General features: G+C 39.9%; 1 protein-coding gene across 1 annotated transcript in view; it reads left to right on the plus strand.

Moving 5' to 3' along the window:
* The window catches only part of DCAF5 (DDB1 and CUL4 associated factor 5), a 71,917-nt gene extending 56,546 nt beyond the window's left edge, over positions 1-15,371 (plus strand). Inside the window, exons 8-9 of the mRNA XM_005522553.3 lie at positions 3,813-3,940; positions 10,147-15,371. Coding sequence (XP_005522610.1) covers positions 3,813-3,940; positions 10,147-11,955 — 1,937 coding nt within the window. The 3' untranslated portion in view covers positions 11,956-15,371. The remainder of the gene's footprint in view (positions 1-3,812; positions 3,941-10,146) is intronic.
* Positions 15,372-17,505: the final 2,134 nt, after the last annotated feature.

The raw sequence follows: 17,505 nt of genomic DNA on the forward strand, positions 1-17,505 counted from the left end.
GTAAAAAACCCTAAAAAACCACCCAAATGTAAAAAGCAAAATTTGAGTGGTTTTAGGATAGCAGAAGTTAATTCTGCTGAAACAGTTCAAATAAAAATACCATTTCAAGGGAAGACAGCAAAAGGAAATGGAATTTATTATATGGAAAAAAAGGAATTTGAACATTTTATGGCTAGCCTCCACTTAATGTACAGATGCACTTTTTTTTTTTTTTCTTTTTGCCAGCTGAGATGAGCAAGTATGACTTAGCTCACACTCTGAGATGGATAAAGGCTGTTCATCTGCAGCTAAGCCTCTGCTGAGGGGGACCAGGGGGATTCCAGATATGTCTGGACACAGGCAGATTTCTGCCATGCAGTTACTGATGTAATATGATGACAGCTGTGGTGGGCTGCTATAAAATAGAGGGACTGCTTTCAAGATAAGCATGTAGAAGACTGCATTAAGAGCTTGCTTAGAGGTGTTGCTTAAGCACATTGGAGTTGGTGGACTAAAATTACATCAAGCAAGGGATTGTCCAAAAATGAGGTTCTGGGGCAGTCTATTATATTTGACACAAAGATTATGAGAGTATTGCTGGAGTCAATACTTTCTGCTTTAAATTATTAAAACCTTCCATATCATTGGTAAAAGCTGACTGCTAAGATTTGTATTTCTCCTGGGGCAATTTAATGTAGCTGGGCAATTCTTTTAAGGAGCATTGTGGGGGAACTTCACCTTCATTTTAAGAGGAGGGAAGTATGTTCTATTATAGTGCTTTCCCTGAATTTACTTATACCTACCTAAAAGGAGTTCAGGGAACTTCAATATTAAATCAGAAATCTTTGGAGTTCCTTCATAGAATTGTAAAACCATAGAATCATAGAATGGCTTGGGATGGAAGGGACCTTTAAATACAGTTCCGACCCTTCTGCCAAAGACAGGGACACCTTCCATGAGACCAGCTTGCTGAAAGCCCCATCCAGCCTGGCCTTTAACACTTCCAGGGATAGGGCAACCACAGCTTCTCTGGGTAACCTGTTCCAGTGCCTCACCACCCTCATTTGAAAAAACACCTTCCTTCTATCCAATGTAACCCTACATTCTTTCAGCTTAAAGCTGTTGCCCCTTTTTCCTTGTTGCCCCTTGGTAAAAATTGTCTGCCTTTCTTATAAATCCCCTTTCTTATAAGTCTTTCTTATAAGTACTTCAATAAGTTGTCCCTGGAGCCTTCTTTTTTCCCAGCTTAACAACACCAACGCTCCCAGCTGTTCTTGTAGGAGAGGTGTTCCTTCACTCTGATAATTTTTGTGGCCCTCCTCTGGACCCAGAAATACACTTCCAGGTATTTCTTGTGCAGGAGGCCCCAGAACTGGATGCTGTACTCCAGGTGCAGTCTCACAAGGGCAGAGGTGAATCACCTCCCTTGGCTCGCTGGTCACACTGCTTTTGATGCAGCCCAGGATATGGTTGGGTTTTCTGGGCTTCAGACACTGGATAAATCTGACTACAGCCTAGGCAGCCTGTGTTCTAGATGTGGTATGCTGACCACTTTTCATACATTGTTCTTAGTGTATTGATAAACATTCAAAAGTTTAATGCCAGAAGACACTTCTGGCATTAAATGACTCTTCTCACTGTTCTACTAGGAAAAGAACCATGGGTTAATTCACACTGCTGACAGTACCATAAAAGGCCAATGACTGACTGAGAAATGCAGCCCAAGATACTGATATATGGTATTTGTTTCATCTCCATTATAATCCTTTCTTTGCTCATAGTCCCTCTGACTCTTTTGTTAGTAACTTGTAGGGCATATTTCTTGTTTAGTAGAATTCATGCAGCTACAGTCCATGGATAGTTAAAACTTGTTTTAGACATCACTTACAGGCTTGGAAACATTTCCTAAGTGAACTTTCTCTTCATTCCCTAGGCCCTCTTTCTTGGAATATTCTTCTGCTAGGTCAAGGTGTGTTGAGAGCTGGTGTTGATGTCACCATCTACTGTTGGCTTGCTAGATACAGTTGGACTGACAGCTCTGATTTGGCTGGAAGGAACTCTGTGGGGGTAGGGCAACTTACCATCAGCCATAGGTGTCTAGCAGGATGAGCAGAATGAAAGGACTTGAGTAATCTCTTAAAATGGGAAAGAAAATCAAAAGAGCTTAATTTGGCATTTAATGAACTTGATCTCCAAGTTCAGTTACTTCTCAGTTATATTTGCTGACCGTGGTGAAATCTTGCTCCAGTGGCTGAAGGTAGAATGTATCCCTGAATCTTTACAGAAAATACAAATGTACCCAAATAAGAGAACTGCTGCAAGTAACTTGGTCTCAGTGCAGTTTCAGTGTGGTGAGCCATGCATTTTGGTCCCTGGAGTTACTTGCCATCACTTTTCCCTTTCTCAGGAACTTTGTTTTTCTATCCCAAGGTGCCATGAGACAGCAGTTTGGTGTGCAAAAATTGTGCAAAGCAGAACACTTTCCAGGAGTAAAAAAATATCTGTCTCTGGATTTTAAGGACTTGGATGACACCTCGTTTCTAAATCCTTGTCATGGTTTGTTCTCCCTGCTAAATATCAGTCAACTCTTCGGAGTGCAGGCATAATGAGAGAAAGGGATAGAACACTTTCTAAGAGGAGAGGGGCTGTACACAAGCTCAGTAGCTACAGTTGTTTTCATTGTTTGTGTAACCTAACAAATGGAAGGTAATATGAGAATGTTTTTTAATTTTTCTTTTTTTTTTTCCTTGACTCTTCTATCTTGCTGCTCTTCAGTGGTAATGCAAGTTTTTCTTTAGGAAGTGAGACTTACAGGAGAACTCTTTTAGAACACAAGTTGTTCAACACAGAGCTTAAATCAGCAACTGTTTCAGCTGAAATAGCTTCTTTTGAGGTCAAAGGAAGATAGCAAACATTTTCAACAGGAGGAACAAAAAGTTTTAGTGTAAAGATGACTATAAGTAGCATAAAAGCTGGTGAAATTATTTTAATTTTCTGTAAGGTGTTACAACCTATGAAGTTTTAAATAGCAAGTTGATTTTCATCTGAAGTGATTGTCAGTTTTTATTTCCCAGCTTTTAAAAGTTTTTTCTTTCACTGAAAATGTTGTCATAGCTTGTTGATAGGCACTTGTTTATTCAGATACACAGGTGTGCTTTCTAACAAATTTGTAGTTTTAACTGTGTGGGTGTTTAACTGTGTGACTGTTTCTTACTTTGGTGTATAGACCTAATAAGAGTCAATGACCAAGCAGAAAATTTAATTGGCTCCTGTTTTGAGTTTTACCAACAGCACAAAAGCATTCCACTTTGGCTAATTCACTGCCTTGTGACAAAGAATGATATAACCCACTGTTCAGATGTGTTATTTCACGTCCTTCCTATTCATCAGACTAGAGTCAACTGTGACAGTAATAAATTGCTGATTTAAAAAATAAATTTGAAAAATAGTATCACTGTTAAAAGCCAAGTCCTTTGTCTCTGCTTCAGATTTACAAAATGTCTGTTATGCCTTAAATTTCACTGGTGATTTCATTATGTATGTTGCTCTCATTTGAATATTTGTCATATTAGTTCAAATATTCATTATTTTTTTAGATGAATCAAAGCAAGCCTTAAAGTCTTAATTTGCAGGAAGGATGCTTTTCATCAAACTTGCAGCTTCTCATAGGGGCATAAGTCATAAAATTGGAGTTCTGCTACCAACACAGGCCTTAAAATAGTGCAAAATAAAGCTGAAGCGCATTGTCAAATATAACAGAATTGAAATGGCTATGACTGAAAATAATGTGAAGATTTAATTATTCATGTCCATGTGTGCTTGTTTTCCCCTAGGTGGCATTGGCAGGGTCGTCAATGGTGCTTTTATGGTATTAAAAGGTCACCGGTCAATTGTAAACCAAGTGCGGTTTAATCCTCACACCTACATGATCTGTTCTTCTGGAGTTGAAAAGATTATAAAGGTAAGATTAGTTATCAGAAAATGTGTTCTTTTAGGAAGAGATGTTTTGTTTTGCTCAGCATCATTCTATTTCACACCCATCCTTTCTTTTCCTCTTATTGTTTTATAAAATGTTTTGTCTCATTTGCTCAGGTGAGTTTGGTTACAGTTGTAATATGATCTGCTACTACAACTTGTGATACTCTGGTCTAAAATGTAATAAAAGTATCTCCATAGAGTATTGTTGAACCTTAGCCTAGACTGACCTGGCTGAATAATGCCTCAGAAGGACTTCTATAATATTTGTACTTTGAATCAATTCACCATACATTTTCTGTGGCTTCCAGAGGAAGGACTTTTAATACTTTTTGCAGTGTCTTTCTGAATCCTTTAACAATGTACAGTACTCTTAGGAAGTTTTTCACCTTTTTCTGTGGAACTGAAAGAGATAAGAAACTTTGATAGGTTCTGAAATTTTCTTTCCTTAAGGAAAGACAGCAAATATTGTGGGACCAAGGCAAAACCAATTTTGTTATTTGAAGGTTGGGAAGGCAAAGGATTATGCTACACTAATGTGATTTGTATTCTGCTGCTATAGATATTTTGCTATAATTTAGGTCGACAAACAGCGTGAAAAAAGCCATAACCATTTAATTTTGAAGTAGGATGAAAAGAACTGCTATTTATCCTAACTATTTGTTGAATGACTTCATGAAAGTCTTACCTGCATGTGGCTATAAATAATGTTACAATATTGTAAATGCTTTTGTCAGCTACAAGTTGACAGCATGAACTTGTCCTACAAAGGAGTTTTTTAGTGATGTGCAACTTAGGGATCAGAACTCACCCAAAATCCTGAGACCATGGCTTAATGCCCTTCTGCATTGCTTGCATTACAGCTACTGTCAGCATTTGGGTCCTTACTGTAGTTCAGCTTTCCTCCTCTCCTGTCTTCCCCTGGTACTTTAGTTCTTTTTTCTTCATCTATGCTTTCCTGACAGGTTTGATCACAAATATATTAAATACTTGAACAAAAGTGCATTGAACAGTCTTAGCAGCTCACTGATTTTTCAATTTCCAAGCAAACTGCCACTGTTTAACAACAGTTTTGCCAGAGGCACATTTTTTTTTTCTTGGGAACTTGATTCATGCAGCCTGAATTTTGCCTTCTGGATTCTAGATCTGCTGACACTTCACCCTATGAATCCTTCCTGCATGAGTGTGCTTAGACTGTTGGATTAGCATTGGTATAAACATCCCCTGTGTTGCTTTTGTGTACTTCTGCTAGGGCCTTGGCAGGACATTTTTTTTTTTGCCTAGTGATTAAAAGGTTAGTTTGATTAAGGCTGCAGTCACAGGTTGTGTAACTCTTTCAAAGACACCTCTGCTTGAGCGCTTCCTTAGAAGAGAACTCCTGTTGTGTCACTGTGTGTGCAGTGGAACTTGTGCAGCTGCTTTAAAGGAACTGAATTCCCCAGACATTTAAAGCCAAAAACAAATTAAGAGAAAGGTGTTTAATGTATTAAGTTTGTTGGCCAGCCAGAACTTCTTACCCTTTTGTTGTATGTCCTTTTGTCTCAGCCTGTAATGTGCCTTGTTTGGGGCTTGGGTTGTTTCAGTGCTCATGTCTTGTCTGAGCTGCCTGACTTCACTCTCTAAAGCTACTGCAGTGCACAGCAGTTTGCAGGTGACTGTACAAAGGTGCTTTCTTCTTCATTCCAGCTACTTCTGTGGATAGGTTGGAGACTAGTAACTGCCACTAGCAGAAGGGCAAAACAGGAAAAACAGCACCAGCAGTTCTGAGGGGCCATTTACTGGATTAAAAACAGCTGGGAACACAAGGCTGTCCTTTGCATGGCTGTCTGTCTTTCCCCTATATAAATGCTTGATGTGCTTGCTCAGGGAAATTGAGATGACAGGATAAAGAACCATAAATAAAAATCATAGTTAAATTCTTTATATTTTCTTATTTTGTTCATTTTAATCATTTTCCGAAAAAGTGTCCTTTTTATCATTCCTCAAGTGTCTTCTAAAACCCTTTCTGGAACTAAATCACAGAAGATAACTTCACTGTGGTTGGTTGCAATTGTAGAAACAATTGTAGAGACATGGTGATGTTAAAAACGTGGATGCAAGTAGTTGTTTGTCTGAGCTATTAATTTTTAGAGTAGCTGGCCTAAATTTAGTACCTCAAGAAGGGAGGAACTGATAGCACCAGCATCAAGCCATTCAATAATTCCATGAGCTTCTGCCAACACATTTGCTATTTTAATGCTGATTGCAAATGAGATACAAATTCATCTCGGGCCTAGCCCCACAGAAAAAAGTAGTATTCACAAGAATGGTTTTGATGTTTGTGATTGGTTTTTTTTTTATGGTTTTAGTTTTATTTTGTTATAAAGCATCCTCGATGATACAGTTCCGTAATTCATTGGTTTAGGGTTTGATTTCTGCTAGGACCAAAAATAAGACCCAACAATCTTATTAACAGAAGACATTAGGAGCCTTGACTCCAGACAGGGTGGGGTGGACACATCAACCCAAATGAATTGTTCATTGCCTTCATTTACTGAACATCAGTAAAATTGTAGGAAAAAGTGCAACTGCAAATTAAAATAATCATTTGCATCAAGCATTCACCAAAAGGGCTAAAGGAATATAAAACAGAAAAATACCACTTTCCCCTCACTTAAGTGTGCAGGACATTGGGATGTGCTGGCAGGAAAACAGATTGCATTGCAGAAGAAATAAGTGAGGCATTCCCTCTGATGTGTTGGGTTTAGAGAAGGGCCATAGAGAATTATGCAGTTAGGACACAATTACAGGAAAGATAAAATAGATGAAATGCGTAACGATTTTCAGAAAAAAAAATCTGTTTTGTATTGAAAATGGAATATTGTGTAACAGAGCACAACTGTTGTGGGTCCCATTTGTTTAAAAATCATAAGTGTGTCGGAGATAACAAAGTCTATTTGCACATGTTGCTATGGTGACAGATTATTGTCATTGTGATTATCTGCCTCTGCCTAATCAGATAATCTAACTGCTTTTAATTATTCTCACGCTACAGGCATAACTGCTTTTTTGTTTTAAAATTTGTGGGTTTGCCACCCTGGAATACAAGCAATTCAAAGGTGCTGTCAATAGATATCTATTGAAACAGAGAAGCAGTTTTGTATTCCCGTTTTCTGTTCCTATTTCTATATCTGTACTCAGGTCATCAGTGAGTAATATTCATCTCCTTAATCTTCTGACAGAGAAAGAACTTCTTGATAAATTGTTGCTTCAGTGGGTTGATTTGCCAATTTATTTTCTTCAGTTTGATCACATTATTCCTCGACATGGCATCATAGGATGAGAAAGGCCAAGGCATTCCATTTACAAGAAGCCCATGTCAGATGCCACAGAGAGCATTGGATCAGTTGATACCAGTTTAAATACTTCCCCGTTCTGCCAAGGACAGATTCCTAGTCTGATTTCTTTCTGACTCTGGCAGGCCTTTGCACGCCCTCATAACAAAATATCTAAAATGCAGGGATATCATTCTCCAGAAACAACTGATCCCATACAAACAAGGTATTCATCCTCAATTCCCTTGACTTCTCTTTATTACTTACTTCTCTGTGAACAAATCTCTCTTGGATGGGAAAAGCCTCACTGTGGACTCTTAGTAGCTATTTTTTCAATATTTTATACTGCTCTGTTTTTGCTGATGCTTGCAGAGAGAGCAGAAAGATGTAGTGCTACCAAGGATGTAGAATATCTCTGTGCACACCTTATGTACCTTTTTAGATTCATTTCATTACAAACAAATCTTTCTCAGAGGAACTTGGGAGCAGACTAGCTCTCCTCCATTCATATTGGCTCATACCACATCTAAGCATTTTCTAATTTTCTTGCTTAAAAAAATGAAAAAAAAAAAAAGGCTTTATAAAACCTAGTGATCAATCTAACACTGCTAAGATTATTTGACGAAGGGGCATGCCAGTCTGCCTAAGCACACAGTATGGAGCATTTACAAGAATTTACATGCTTCTAAAAAAGATCTGATCTGCTTGCTGAAATGCTCAGTAGTGGGACAAAGGGGGAGAAAATCTGAGGTGAGAAAAGGTACTGAATACATGCTACATAAATCATTAGGAAGACAGCAACCCAAGAATAGTCTTTTCAGCAAGTAGAGTTCTATTTTTCTATTAAAAAATTTGGTGTATCCACAGATGAACAATCTCTCTCATGGATTCCCTGAGAGAAAGCTCTTTCCTACATTGTCATTAGGAAGTGTAGCCTGGGAAATTGGGGATGAAGAGTGATTCTTTCTGTTTTCTTGAATAGTTCAAAAAGGTTAAGTTTGGTTGCCGAAATTCTGTACATAGTAGGCTAATACTGGCTTTTGTTATCTTCATCCAGACATGATGCTTGTCATTTGGGCTATGTGTCTGGTAAGTGCAGTGTGTGAACCAAGCAATAGAGAAATGTCTTCATTCTGGTTTCAAGTGTCATACTAAAGAACTGCAGTGGGAGAGAATTTCCTGAAGTACTGCAAATAATAAAACAAGCAATTAAGTACCAATAGCAAATACACCTTGATGCTGAGATGTGCCTAGAAACAGCCTGATGAAACACAATGCAAAGTTCCTTTTCCTTTGCTCTGAAAGGTAGCTTGATGATTGTCTACAGAAGAAAGTATATCTGCAGCCCACTTTAATTTTGGAATAGCGTCTCTTATCTATCGAGCCAGATCATGTGTGGAAGTTCTGTTAACCATAAATTACAGAGGATGCAAAGTAAAAGCTTTCAAATTTGGGAGATTTCCATAATAAAGTTTACTTGTTTATCTTAAATACGGCTGTTCTGGATAAGTGGTGCAAGGTAATTTATTTCATTTTGCTTCCATTATTAAAGGTGGAAGATTTTTTTGTACACTGTTGGAAATCTCAGTGAATACAGAGTAATTGGTATTCATTTTGAATTGAATATTCATATTCTTTTCTTATGTTGCTTATCATGGTAGTATTGGGTTATGTTGCATGTGTTAACTAGACATCTGTAAGATGAGTGCTGATTATGTCATTTATGTGTGCAAAACATTCTTTTTGTTAGCAGTTTTGTCTGTTTGGAACAAAAATTAATTTCTGTTGGGAAAATTGTTAGATTTTTTTTCAAATACTATCCCAAAAGTTCAACCTGATATAGAGAGCTGGCATCGAATTTTTTCCCCTGAGCTTGTTAGCGTGATAAAACCAAAGCATGGCTGAGATCAGATCTTTTATAAGCAGAACATTAAGGCATTGTTGTAGGTAAGCTACATCCTGGCTCTGCTTACAGTGAGGCATTGTTCATTCCATTAACCATTGATCCAAAGTGATAGCGGTTGTCCACAGAATGTCATAATCACATTGCCCCCAAATCTGTGAGTAAATCTGAGAAGGATGAGGACATCCAACTATTATATTTGCTATGGATTATCAGTTTCTTAGGGATTTTGGTGGTTCTTCTTTGGAGCTTTTTTTTCCCCTTTTCCTTTCCATACCAGGAAAATTGAGGGAAGGATAGACAGACAGCATAGTCAAGACTGTTGCTGTTGGTGAAATCAGTACACTTCAAAAGTATCTTTCAGTAAAACTCTTCAACTTCACCTTTTAAAACTGCTGCTGTGTCTTCAGAGGATGTTGGAAGATTTCTTTTCCTTGTAACTGTTTCCTAAAGGGAGTAAGTGCAGCTCTACTTTTCACCTCCATGCATTCAACTCCCTGCCTGCTGATCAGGTGGGATTGACTACATAGCTGGATGAAATGTTACTCTACACCACTGGCACCAGCAACTCTAGTTTCCTGGGAAACCAGTGCCTTCATTAGTGCTAAGACTGTATTGTAGGCAACAAACTATTCTTACTGTTAGTGAGTAAGCATCCCTTATTACATAAAAATAGAGCCCTGCAACTTGGGAGAAATTATCACACAATGAATTACCAAAATGATGGATAATTTGCAGTGTGAGAGATTTTTTATTCTGTATGGGTGAAGTAAATGCAGGAAAAACACATTTGTAAAGGGGAAGAAAAAATCTCACAGCTCTGTAATACTTGTAAGTATAGTACTGAGGGGTAAAAATTAATACAAACAATCTGCAACCTGCAGCTATTCTGGGTATTTGAGCTACTATTCCATTTCAAATCCTTATAATAGTTTATGAATTCAAAGATACATGTTTTTTTTATTTCTATTACAGATCTGGAGTCCCTACAAGCAGCCTGACTGCACAGGGGACCTGGATGGTAGAATTGAGGATGATTCGCGTTGCCTCTACACTCACGAAGAGTACATCAGTCTTGTATTGAACAGTGGTAGTGGTTTGTCACACGATTATGCCAACCAATCAGTCCAGGAAGATCCACGGATGATGGCCTTTTTTGACTCTCTGGTGCGCCGGGAGATCGAGGGCTGGAGTTCTGATTCAGACAGCGACCTCAGTGAGAGCACAATCATGCAGCTCCATGCAGGAGTAAGTGAACGCTCTGCTTATAGCGAGTCGGAGTCCTCCACCTCTTTGCATCACTCCCCACCACAGGTGGCTGAAGAGTCTGATGAAGCTACTTATAACTTAAGGTCCTTAAGATCAACTGCATCCTCCTCAGCTAGAGAAGACGTGGCTTCCCGTCAGCAGAGGCTCTCTGCACTGAGAAAATATCAGGACAAACGTCTCCTGGCCCTTTCCAATGAGTCTGACTCTGATGACAATACCTGTGAGGCAGAACTAGATACAGACCTTTTCCCACGGCCACCATCTCCGAGTCCTGAGGAGAGTGAATCCAGCAGTTCCAGCAGCAGCAGCAGTACAGAGGATGAAGAGGAACTGAATGAGAGGCGCACATCCATGAGGCAACGCAATGCACTGAGGCGCCGACAGAAGGTGCAAAAGGAGGAAAGGACTAGCACTAACACAGAGAATGTAACTCCTTACATAGGTGAGGACATATATGATTACCCCCAGATCAAAGTAGATGATCTTTCTTCCTCTCCAGCTTCTTCACCAGAAAGGAGTTTGGCCAACAAAGAAGTTCTTAAAGAAAGGACGTCCCCTTGTTCAGACAGTGAATCAGTGGAGAGAAAGATTTACAAAGCTTATAAATGGCTCCATTACTCTTACATATCATATTCGGCTAGTAAAGATGGTGAATGCTCCAGAGGAGATGGAGAAAATGATGAAGGGAAACCAGGAACCAGTGGAAAACACAGTGCAACATGCTCGCTAACTAAGGAAGATGCTAGGAACTTAAGTTCAGTAGTTCCTCAGGGTTCCTCAGCTCTTTCTGCTGAAAACCACAGCAGAGAAAATTTAAAAGAATGTGGTGGGATAGAAAATTCTAGTAATGGTCAAGCTCATGAATGTGACAATCAGCGGTGGATGGAGGGTCAAGAAAACACATCTGAAGACACAAGCAGTGGAGGTGTAGAGCATTCTTTTGAGACTAAAAAGCTCAATGGAAAAGCTAACTGCAAAGGGCTAAATAGCTGTACCGAAGAACCTTGCATTCAGACCACAGGACTTGTGGAACAGAAAAATAGTCAGAACTGTCAACCAGCACCAAGCCATCATTCACTGGTCCCTCCGTTCTCTGCTGTTGCCATCTGTAGCATGTCAGGTCACTGCTCCAGAAACCAGACTGATGGCAGTGAGGAGAGGAGCTTCGACCCCTCCTGTGTTAACCACAATAATGGCCATTTGCATCTTCACCCTTCATGCTTCAACAATGGACAGACTTTTGGAGAGCAGGAGTCTGTGACACAAGGACTACAGGTGCACTCAAATGCTGATAATGGCAACCTTGTACAGGTGGGTGTGACCTTGCACAAAGACTGCTGCCTGTCTGAAATGGACTCCAACAGCTACAGCGTGAGCACAAGAGAGGATACTGCTGACCTGCATCCTGCGGGCAGTGAGAGCACTCAGTCTCTTGGAGGACTGAAAAGACACAGAGCGGAGTTGGAAGACGCAGATTCAGAGAGCTCATCCTTAGAAAAGAAGTTAAAAACATGATAAATGCAAATGTCTGTCGTAGTGTGCACTCTCTCAAAAAGAAAAGGAAAAAGAAAGCATTAAAGGCACATAGAGCTTGGGTCTGAAACATTGCGTTTGATTCTCCATTCTGTTCTTCAGTGGGTCTGTTTTAGATTGCCAGTGGTTCATGCTGTATAAAAATCCAACTTGCTCCTTAATGAGACTGAGTCTAGTGTACCCATACAAGGTTCTGTTTAAAGTAAATCCTTATTAAGATGGTTGAATGAATAATTCTTGTGTGGACATGTGTCATTTGTTCAGCCAGCCAACCAGGATGACTGCTTTAAAGTTTAATTGTTCTTCCAAGGAGAAAGTTTTCCATACAGATGCTACATATTGCAGGCTGAGGAATGGTGGAATTAGATCACACTGCTGGTAGATTACACAATTAGGGTGTGTTTCTTGTTGAGGAAAACAGGGAAGAAGTGTTTCTGGGCCTTTTATTCTGCTTCAGAAAGTAAAGAAATGCAACCATTAGGGAGGATATTTTTGGAACTGGATGGTATCTTCAGAGATGATACTTCATAATGCACTTACTTCTGGTACAGTTCAGTGACATTATTTTTATGCCAACAGAAAAGCTATAGGAAATGAGCCTCTTTCCAAAATCAACTTTAGACTGTTCCCATGGTGACATTCAATTTTGTGGGCTTTTTTTAAAGAAAAGAGCTGAATAACACAGTGTCATCACTATATAGAAATATGATTGTTGGCAAGAGGCAGGTATTATGCTGTAGACCTCATTCTAACCAAGGGCTTTTAAAAATCAGGCATTGAAACATGCCCTTCCTGTGATCTTAACACATGGACATTCTTCATCATCATTATTATTATTATTATTATGGTTCTGGGTATTGGGATATATCTAGATTGTGCTCATCCTTCCCCCATGTTCTTACTTTTGGGAAGCAGTAGACCAAACAGAAAATAGCTGAAGTATGGATAATGTAACTGATTCATGTTAACAGCAACATTTGGTAAGTCTGAAAAATGTTTTTTAGCAGTTTTTGTAGCCCAAAACAGGTTGGGATTGGAGATCAGGGTTGCCTTTCCATCACTGTGCTGCTAATACTTGAAATTGCAGATGGGTAGACGTATTTAGCGGATTTCTGCATGTAAGGGAGAGCTTCAGAGAACTGTACCCACATGTAGGGAGACTGGGTTTTCAAGTCTGGCAATCAGAACTTGGGCAAGGGCACAGCTCTTGCTGCCAAGAACTGGAGTACTCTGTGGTGGACAGGAGGTTTTTCTTGCCTGGGCACTCCTTTGAGTGGAGTATCTGGTGAGTCATCTCAGTTTTGGCATGGTGGAATTGTACTTGCTTCCCTAGCAACAAGGTAAGGGGAGTCAGTGTGTCAAGGGAAAACAACCCATCTATAAAGGACACAAACACATGTACGTGCAACAGAAAAAGAGGCTTCTTTGGACTCCAGTAATTTTAAAAAGCTTTCAAGCCCAATACTGAGGAAGGGTTAGTTTATTTTAAGGAATTGGAAATTTTTGCTTTCAGTACAACTCTAGCAGTACATTGCTGTAGAGCACTGGCCTCAGAATAATTATTTCAGATCCACAACTCTCTAGTACCTTGGGAAAGCAGGAAAAGTCCCTGTTAAAACAGGATGAAAGTGAAGAAGCACTTCAGAAGGGATGCTGTGAGGGAGAGTGAAGAACACAACCTGAAACATTGTCTTACAAGTACTGTAGGTCGTCTGTCATAGGCCGGCTGCCCACACAGGCTCTACTTTTCTAGGTGAGAAAGGTGAAGGGGTGCTTGCAAACACAAGCAAAAGTGGCAATAAGAGCAAGCTCTGATACATTGTTACCTTATTGAAAAAATTGTTCTGTACTTACTATATTGTACATCCCTGCAATCAAGATTACTATGGGAGTGTTTTCCTCAGTTGTATAAACATCTTACTGTAAATTCTGGGGTTTAGCCAAAATCTTGAGGTTGCTGAGTCAAAACTTCTTTATGTTTTAAAAGTTTTTTATGTTAGAAAATTTTCTCATCCCTCACTTCTAGTGAATGAACATCTACTCTTCTTTGACATGGTCATTTTTCCTGGTGTTTTCCTAAATGCCTTGTGGTCTCACTTTCTGGTTCTTTTGTTTGTTTTGAAAAGTAGAAGAAAAGCTCCCACGCTTGGTGTTGCAGAATCAAAGAATGGGTAAGGCTGGAAGAGACCACTGGAGGTCATCTAATCCAACCTCCCTGCCCTTGTACAGGCTCTGGGCATAAAGAATTGTTCTGGTTTCCCCAAAGACAACCCCAAATGCTGTCTGCATTCTTGTTATTTCTAGTTTCTCAGGCAGGAGGAGGAAGGCAAGCTGCAATCTTAACCTTTGTTCACAGGAAATTTCAGTGCACACAACTGCAGTTTCTGAAGCAGTGTGTTCACCTCCTCACATAAATAAACGTTATCAGCAGTAGGGAGCTCCATTATGTGGTAAAGAACCCCAAAAAAACAAGCCAGCAAGCAGCAGCATGTCCCCTTCAGGTGGCCAACACTGAGCAACAACAACTGAACAACTGCTCTGTGCAGGTTGCTTCGCTCTGTCATTGATCCTGTGTATTTTCTCTCCCCTCACCCTACAGTGGGTTGCTCGTCCTGCTGTGTGCCCACTGTTTCCATGTGAGTTTTGCTGTGTGCTTGGAATTGTAACTCCCTACTTCTGGGAAAAGAGTAAACTGTTCAGTGGAAAATCTTACTAATTTATCGGAAGAGGTTTTACCTTTACTAATAATCTGCCATGTACTTAAAACCGAAAAGGTTGTGTAAATATTGAACTACCCTGTTAGTCACTATTTGCTTACCATGCAGCTTGTTATGGCAAGAAATTTGCTAGGCCACCTTGTATAGTTCATGTCCAGAGAACTTTATTGGTGGGAAAGAAAAACACTCCCTTACATCTCCCCAGAACACATTAGACAGAGAAATACTGATTTTTAATGAAGTTCTTTTTTATATTTCTACAAGGTCACAGACTGTATTTGCTTATTTCAGCTTTCTCTGTTTAAAGAGAGAGTCAAAGCTGACTCTTCCTCTGAAGAGCAAGCATGAGCCTTGTCTGGCCTGGAGTATTAACTGCTTGTAGAAAGGCAGGATGATATAAGATCTATCAACCAAAGCTCATCTGAGGTTTTTCCACCTCTCCAGTGAACATTTCACCAAAACTGGTGAGTCTTCTCCAAAGTGAGTGGCTCAAGGAAGATGACGTTTTGCTGTTTAGAAGCAGCTCTCACAAACTAAGCATGAGCAGAAAGACACAGCTGCCTTGAGAAGTCAAGAGCACAGGATTTTACCAGTTGCTTGCAGAAAATTCTGAAATGCAGCCTGTCTCAGCTGGAGTAATAAATGGGATGGACAGCTTATTAAAGAACCTTTCCTCCAAAATTTACAGTGGATTCTTTCCTGCTAAATTTCATAGTAGAATATGTGATTGAAACCCAATCCTAATCTCTGTTTACAACCTACGTCACTCGGTAGCTGGGAAATCGCTATTCCTCCAGCTTGTAAAGAAGAGAAGTGTGGTTAGGTCCACTTCTGAGGTCTTGTACTTGCCTGCATTGTCACATCCTTGTGAACACATAGAGGTCTCTTGCACACTGCTGCCATCACAAGCTGGTGTGGGCTGGTATTTCTGAAGTCTTGGGCTGCTTTCATTTGCAGTTAATTTATTTTGCTGTTTGTGGAAGAGAGCAAGACAAGATTGTTGTTACTACCCCATTGAGTTAAAATGCTCTATGTTAGTGAGTTTTCATCTCCCTTTTACAGGCATTGGTATTGGCAGAAGTACCCTTTACACCTGATGCATTCTCTCATTTTCAGCCACTCACATTATCTGCATGTCTTTGTCAGACCTGTGAAGCTCAGAGCTGTGCTGCAGGATCTTCAGAGTACCAGAGAAACACAAATGGCTGCAACAGCTGAATTACTATGTGCACATGCACATGGTTCTTCAGGAATTCTTCAATAAACTAATCCTAGCACATACATAATTTATAAAACACATCAGCACACTCCTGCAGCTGTGTCAGGATGCACTAATTAGCACAGCTAATGCTCTACTCTTATGAGCAAGAACTCTGTTTCAAACATCTGAGAGAATGGCAATTCTCTAGGGGAAAAGAAAGAGAAAAAACCCAAAACCACCACCACAACCCCCTTTCTCAATAAAAAAATACCCAAACCAACATCCCACTGGTTACGGGAGCCCCGAGTTTGACAAATTTTTCTTCAGTGGTTGTGTGGATCAAAAGCAGAGAAATCTCAGATATCAGTGTGTTCTGTGATCAGAGGAAAGAATTTGATGTTTCTACTTCACCTGATTGAAATCAAGGACTTGAACTTGGGCCTCCTGCCTTTCACTTGAGCATCCTAAACATCAACATACTGCATTATTCAGGAGCAGATTTGTTCATCTTTTGTCTGAAATGCAAAGGGAAAAGTAAATAGAAACAGTTCCTTCCACAAATACCTGGAGCAGAGCCTTGAACCAAGCCCTGCTGGTTTATGGTTGGTAAGAAAATGCTGGAGGAACCTCTCTCCCTTCTCCACCTTGTGTGATCTCTTTTCCAGAGAGCAAGATGGAGATGCTGATGCAGCTCTGAATGCTTGCCATTGTCTTGAATGTGGGAGAATGGTCCTTTTGAAATTGTGTGGTGTGGGTATGATTTTTTTTTGTATTCTTTTGTTGTAGATACATAATACCTACTTCTTGAGTTGACTGGCCAAATCAGTGAGCTATTTGTTCTGGGATATGGCTGGCAAGCTCAGCTTCTCTGTCTCAGGGATATCTTCCCATTAAGTTCTAGCCTTGCACGGTCTCACCAGCAGCTCTGGCATTGCTTTGCAGATATAGGTTGGCACTGTTGCAGCCTTCAGAGCTGATCAGAATTGTGCTTTTGCACTCTGGCTGCTTGGAGCTTTGTGGTGCAAATGAATAAAAATGCTCCTGTAAGCACCCAAAAAATGCCTGCATTTGAACTTTTGAGGGGGGAGCAGGTCCCTCAGCCAGACGATGCCTCTGGCTATGTCTAGCATTTTCTCGATTGGATGCTACAGGAGTTGTTGCAGGCTTCTAGGTGTAATGTAGTCCCAGACTATATTTTATTTCACAAACCACAGCTTCTTATTAGCAGCATTAACAGCAGAAAGCACTTCCAGGGCTCACCTTCTGGCCATTTCTAAACGGTCCAACCACATGATCTTTGGGAACATCTTATGTGTCAGTGTCCTGCTTCCAGAACAAAGACTGATATAAAAGTTGCTTCAAGGAAATCCTAAAGCATATTTTCAAAGAGCATTGGCTTTAGTTCAGCATTTAAGGTTAAGTACTCATGAAATACATTTTGAGCTCTTTAAAATGTTGTTGTGTGGCAGAAAAGGAAATAGCATGAGCTTCAGAACTGAATTCTGTCAGGAAATAGGAAAGGAGTTGAAATGTATTTAAAAACAAACAAGCCCCTCATACCTGATTAGGTTTTGAATAGAAGTTCATTACCTGCTTCTAAGAGTGACTTCTAAA

This window comes from Pseudopodoces humilis, chromosome 7, assembly GCF_049639895.1.
Source record: "Pseudopodoces humilis isolate 2021_Gansu_Grassland_sample_001 chromosome 7, ASM4963989v1, whole genome shotgun sequence".
NCBI classification, from domain to species: Eukaryota; Metazoa; Chordata; class Aves; order Passeriformes; family Paridae; genus Pseudopodoces; species Pseudopodoces humilis.